The sequence below is a fragment of the Ictalurus furcatus genome, chromosome 26 (genome assembly GCF_023375685.1).
Source record: "Ictalurus furcatus strain D&B chromosome 26, Billie_1.0, whole genome shotgun sequence".
Taxonomy (NCBI): domain Eukaryota; kingdom Metazoa; phylum Chordata; class Actinopteri; order Siluriformes; family Ictaluridae; genus Ictalurus; species Ictalurus furcatus.
Window position 1 is genome coordinate 12337731 of NC_071280.1, and position 6476 is coordinate 12344206.

The 6476-nt window shown below is 36.7% G+C and overlaps 1 protein-coding gene across 1 annotated transcript; it reads left to right on the forward strand.

The window, feature by feature from the left end:
• The first annotated feature begins 317 nt into the window (after positions 1-317).
• On the forward strand, positions 318-5893 carry spryd7a (SPRY domain containing 7a). Its single transcript, XM_053615085.1, has 5 exons — positions 318-579; positions 1057-1173; positions 1629-1795; positions 2678-2780; positions 4830-5893. The coding sequence occupies exons 1-5, from the start codon at positions 474-476 to the stop codon at positions 4925-4927; spliced, it is 591 nt and encodes a 196-aa protein (XP_053471060.1). The 5' UTR covers positions 318-473; the 3' UTR covers positions 4928-5893.
• The last annotated feature ends 583 nt before the right edge of the window (positions 5894-6476 follow it).

Here is a 6476-nt window from a genome sequence, read left to right on the forward strand (position 1 = left end):
TGAGTTATGTGTAAAATCCACCATTATTTGGACATATTGTAAATCTTTACATTACTCAAAAGATTTGTTTGTTTTCTGCACTTAAATAAACATGTTTCACTTTGTAGAGTTTGTAGTATGTCAACTTGTTCAATGTGGATGTTTATCGTTTTATAATAATAATATTAATATTAATAATATTATTATTAATAATAATAATACTAATGATGATGATGATAACGACAACAATAATAATAATCAGATCGGACACCAGATGTCGCTGTTTGTCTTCTCTCGACGTTGCACTGCATGTATGTCATTTCCGGTTATTTACAAGCACGGATGTGAATCCGGGGGCAACATGACCTCCGCTGGACCGGTAAATAAATAGATTTTTTTTTTTTACAGGCGCAGATTCGCACAATATTTGCGACTCGTCGACTCAACACTATTACACGTGAGGGTGTTTTTTAAAAAAAAAAAAATTAATCATCATGGCGGGTTTGTTTTCGTGCTGTTTCGACTGCTGTGATCGCGGAAGCTCCAGCCACGTCGCACTGAAAGAAATGCCCACAGTGCAGCTGGATACCCATCACATGGGTAAGAGATGTGATAAGTGCGTGACAAAGCAGTCACTTAGATTCCATTATACAGGAGAAATCAGAGACATAAACATAGCGTTACAAAATTCTACTGAGTTTTTATACAAAGCTGTCTGGCCTGTGAGTGCACTTTGTACACAGATACACGTACTTAGTAAATGTTTCTCTCCGCCCTGCTGAAAAAAACAACAGCATAGAAATCATCACAGAAATTCTAATGGTTTCCACTACAAATTCCATCAGCTAACCATTCAAACCATTAATAATCTTTAATGGTGTCCACTAGACATAACATGCCACTAATAGAAGGTAACAGATTACTAGTAGAGACCCACAGGGACCATTACAGTTTCCATTAAAACCAATACAATTCCAATTAAAACCATTACAAATTCTATGAGGGTTACTGATTGTATTTTTTGTGCATTTTATTTCATGTATTTCCCTCCTTTCGTGAATACAACTGATATTCCAGGCACTGATGTTGTTATTGTAAAAAGTGGCAGAAGGATATGTGGCACAGGGGCCTGCCTCGCCAACGCTCCTCTCCATCAAAACAAGAGCTACTTTGAGTTCAAGGTTCAGTCCACAGGTAAGTTCAGGTGCACACCTGTTACACTTCAACAAAACTAGCATGTACTAGCAGGGCAGTATGACATTAAGCTTTTAATGGTCTTAACAACAAATAATTGGTCAGGAAATTAGCAAGAATTAAACAAGTAGATAAAGTAACTTTCTTTTCTTTTTCTTTGTACAGTTAGACAAACCATTTAATTTGTTGTTATTAATATAACTTTAAAATCCGTTGTAATCCAAGCTCTTGATTCCGTTTATGTACCTTTGTTGTTCCAATAAAAGAGTTTGATTGAAATAAATAGAGATGACATTGGCCATGAAATTTCATGACACAACCATAGTTTGAGAAAATTCCATACCAACAGTTATTGGACAAAAATTCTAACGGTAATACATAATTTTGAATGTTGTCAATTATCGATAATATTATTAACACACCTGTGGTAATTATTTCACCTTTGGCTCCTTCAGGCGTTTGGGGCGTAGGGGTGGCTACGCAGAAAACGAACCTTAACCAAGTCCCAATGGGCAGGGACACACACAGCCTGGTGCTTCGGCAAGACGGAACCGTGTACCATAATAATGAGGAGAAGAACCGGTTACCGGCTAACAGCCTGCCACAGGAAGGAGACGTCGTGGTGAGTTTCTGAGGCAACAAGGCTCTTCAGGAGCAACAGTGAAACTGGTTTGAGATGATTAATCAGTCCGTGCATTATTTCACCGAGTTTCTTTGTGATTGCTGTGGCCAAAAATGCTTGATTTTGCTGTGCATTTTTTCAAAATTTGAGATGCAGTTTGTGGAATTCAACTACTTGAATTGGGAAAAATGCAATCGCACGAACTTGTTTTGCACGGTCTTTCACAGTGATGTTTTTTGGTAAATGAGACCATTTAGCTGTATTCATGTTGGACGCACACGAATTGAAGAGGGCTTTGGCTGAATGTGCATTGTACTGACGTCACATGACACGTCTTGGCCCAAATCTGCAATAATTTAGAAAAATGGCAATTTTGCAAATATTGCGGAGTTTGCTTGTGTTCATTTTGTGTTAATTTGTACAATCACAAAATCCTGGAGGGACTGATTAAAGTTGGGCCCCAGCAACTGCGAATCAGAGAGACATGTTTTTGGAAATAGTTATGGCAAGATAGAAAACCTATGTTTAATATACATTTACATTTTTTGCATTATTTCATTACTCTACATTACATAGACAACAACTAATTGGCTTCAGAGCTCAGAGGGAGTCTAAGGAATAAAACATGACAGGGTGTGCTGGTATGGGAAAATAATCAGTGTCGGGTGGTGCGATGCAGCCCAGCACGAGGTTCCTATCATCACTCCAAGTTGATTATTTTCCACTAACACTGCCTCCTGAGTTGTTTTTACTCTATTCCTCTTATAACGCAGCAATTTGCCAACAATTCACTCTATCCATGATTATACGTTTCTCTTTGTTATACGATAACACAGTTTCCCCCCAATTTACTGAATTTATTTTGTCTCCGTTCATTTGCAGGGCGTTTCGTACGACCACGTAGAGATGAATTTATATCTGAATGGGAAGAACATGAACTGTCCAGCATCAGGAATTCGAGGAACAGTTTTCCCTGTAGTATACGGTGAGGCAGCTGGAAACGGAGGTTGATATTTCCATGAAATGCATTTCCTCTGCAAAATCACATTATTAATTTGTTCATTAGTAATTACTGAATAATTTACTGTATAAGCAAATAATGTCTAAATGATACCAAATCTGTACAGATTTGCTCTGGTTCTAGTTTGTATTATATAATAACTGTTACTGCGACTGAGAAATCTCTGATGACTCGCCCTGACGTCTTAGATTCTGTCCATTTCCTACATCACATGACCATCTTACCCATGTGTCAGATTCCATTGTTTATATATGCTTTATGTAATAAAAAAAAAGTGCAAATGGTACACTAATTTCCTAGAAACAGTTTTCTAAAGCTAGCTAGCTTGCAACAAGGTGCACATTGGCTAAACAGAATAGTTAACTAGTTAATAGTGCCAGCTAACTGACTAGCATTGTACTAGAGATTGTCAAGGGGTAGCTAAACATAAATAGCTAGTTTTCTCGATCGTTACTTTCCATCACTGTTACCTATAGTACCAGTGGCGTATTCAATAAAGTACAGTATTCAATACGCTTGTGAGAGGTGTAAAACAATTACCTGCTTAACCTAGTTAGTACAGGAACATGATTAGGGTTCCTTTGTACAGATGATGTACTGACATCACGACAGCAGTAAGTGTTAATAAGAGGTCTGTTCATTATCCAGTTGGAGAATGTGTGTTAAAAGAAGGACAAAACAATGTATTTAAGTCAAGTTTGTTTCATTCTTAAAATTTAGATTTAAGAATCAATGCATTTTGCTAAATTGTACAATGAATCTCTACTAACCTCTGTGTTAGTAGAACAGGCCTGCATTTGGTCCACTTTTTATGTAAATTAAATAGACTTGTTGTAGAGACTAACTTATAATAAGACATAATGGCGTTTCACATTTGCATGTGATGCTTATTCTATGGAAGTCCGTTTCTGTTTTTCATTGTGACTTTATATCTCGCAATTCTGACTTTTTTAATTCAGCTTTAGGTAACGAGTGCGCGCTAGTGTCTGGTTTTCCTGGTTTTGACTAGCTGATGAGTGTTGTTCTTACTGTATATAGCCTATTAATAGAGAATGATTGATGCTTTGTCTGTTCATTCTTTGTAACTCACTAAATGTCAAGTGGACATCTAAATAGCAAGGGGGAAAAAAAAGTCAGAATTGTGAAATGTAAACTCGCAATTGCGGGAAATAAAGTCGCAATTCTGAGATATAAAGCCGCCGTTGCCTTCTTTATTTATTTTTAAGCGTGGTGGAAACGGGCTTCCATATTATTCATTTATATGTCCTTTTCAAAAATACTTTCTTGTGCTCTTCTGGGCGACTAATCAATGACAGGATGGTGTGGTACAGAATAAAACCTCTGTGATTCTTCTTCTACATTGCATCTCACTGCAGTTTGCCATCAGTTACAATTCTTAATTCATTACATAGTGACAACATGGTTTTTATCCATTTCTAGTTGCATTTAATATTGTAAATAAGGTTATTTCACGTTATGTACGTTATAACAGCTGTAAACATTCTTTCTCCTCACCAGCCTCTCATTTTTCTTTCTCGTGAAGTTATTACAACAAAACATACGTAGCTGGTCATGTCATTGAGAAACCAAGAGTTGCAAGCTGCTCTGTCCTGAAGAATCTTGTTCCCTACGGTGGAAAACATACTGACCATTACAAAACGCTGATACCGGAGACTCCTAATATAACTTCACCATACATTAAATAGCACGTCATATTTTAATCTGTTTATTATTAGGATTATATTATGTGTGCGCAGCACAAAGGTCCCAGTGAACGAGCTGTTAGAATAGAAACGATAACGTATTAGAACGAGTGCGTTAATATGATCAGTTATCAGAGCTACTGTCTGAGCAACACCGTCTGTCCAATCAGAATTGAGAATTCAGCAGCGCTGTTGTATAAGACAGCTTGTGGAACACTTTAATATTTTTGGTACATTATTTTGGTAGCATGAATGGCATGTTCTAAGTCATTTTATTCTTTGTTTCTGTTTTTTTCCCCCCATCATGCAGTGGATGACAGTGCAATTTTGGATTGTCAGTTTAGTGACTTCTACCATCCTCCCCCTCAAGGCTACCAAAAGATTCTTTTTGAGCAGCAGATCTTCTGATCCTCAGGCAACTCTGAGCCCATCAGCTTTCCAGACTGCAGTCATCGTGTCTAATCCCTGTACTACATCTCTGGAGAAGTCCGGCGTCGGAAACAACGTGCTTGTGATTATGTGGCTGATGCTTTACTTTTCCACGTTCAAAAGAAAAGTGCAACTGACCAGTGTTATATCTTCAGTAATTTCTTTGATGATGTAGAATCGATCCATGTTGGCGCTCAGAACACTCCAACTTTGCCCTGATTTATGTATTTAGAGGAAATCGTTATTAGAACTCTAATTTGTGTGTCTGCACAAAAACCTCAAAATTCTTCACACTTTGATTCGGATTACAAATAATGTGGTGCTTTTTAAAAAAAATGGTTACATTTGGAGAATAATCTAATCTGATCTTATTAGAAATTCTTGTAAATCAGGGTCAACTGACATGACACATTACAACTGACCTGAAGTTAAAATGTGAATTATATTTGCAATGTTAGGGAAATTTCCAAAGCTGGAATCATATTTTGTGCCTATTTATGCATTATTGAATATTTCGGGGAGAGGGTTTCTCTGTACTGCGTTAGTACAAACTAAGCCATGTCTTAATTTAAGATTTTTCTTGAACAGTACATATGTGAGAAACATGGTTTCACCAAATATCATAAGAAAGTAATAGCAGTTAATTCACTATATATTGTCTAATATTTGTCTTTTTTCATGTCTTCAGAAATTTGCTTAACTAATGCAACTAACATGTAATATTGTTATAAAGCAACTTAAGATATAAAGGTTGCAGGAAAAACGCTGTGCCGGTCTAGTATATTTGGTTTTAAGTTATTTTGGGTTGTTTTTGTTATTGTTGTTGTTGTTGTAAAACACCTTATTTTAAAGTTCCAATATGATATTGTGTGCACTGATTAGTCAGGTGTTGTTTGTGTGATGTATGTAAGGACAGTAATAAAAACATTTAGTTGTAAACGTTGTTTAAAACAAACTTTGTTGGTTTTTGCAAATCGTTTTGACATAGTTAAACTCATCCTCGGCATACCAGTAGTTAGATTTGTTTAAAGTTCTTATTCTTAAACCAATATATTTATTCATCATTTGCCTTCTGCAAGATATTAAAATATTGAAATTGCGTTTTGACGCATCCTCTTACACGTTTTTGGCGCATGAACACCAACACTGGATAAGCGAGTCATCTAGTAGAACATGCGCAACATCTACGCAGGACTGACGTAAATGATGTGCTGAACTGCTTTTAGCATCTTTGCTAACTTCTTTAATGTTTTTATGGCATAATGCTTACTGTATTCCAGCTACATATTACAACATTAGCTGGGTTTATATTAGCTTGACAGAACTGATTAAAAACGAGTTATTTATGCGTCTGAAAAAGTTTAATCATTTCAGCAGCACATACGGATTGAAATCCTGCACTTTGCTCCCTCCCTCCTCTCCTCTCCCAGCTCTTCTGCTCCTTCCGTTACGTCGAATTATTTTCTTTTCCCAGTATATTCCGACTAACCCCGCCATCTACACCAGGATTGGGTTTACTGTTCCACCT

What these genes read in the sequence shown, in the direction of transcription:
- spryd7a (XM_053615085.1), top strand. Translation starts at nt 474, where the DNA reads ATGGCGGGTTTGTTTTCGTGCTGTTTCGACTGCTGTGATCGCGGAAGC. An exon ending in GCTGGATACCCATCACATGG is followed by an intron (nt 580 to 1,056) that starts GTAAGAGATGTG and finishes CTGATATTCCAG; the next exon opens with GCACTGATGTTGTTATTGTA. An exon ending in GTTCAAGGTTCAGTCCACAG is followed by an intron (nt 1,174 to 1,628) that starts GTAAGTTCAGGT and finishes TGGCTCCTTCAG; the next exon opens with GCGTTTGGGGCGTAGGGGTG.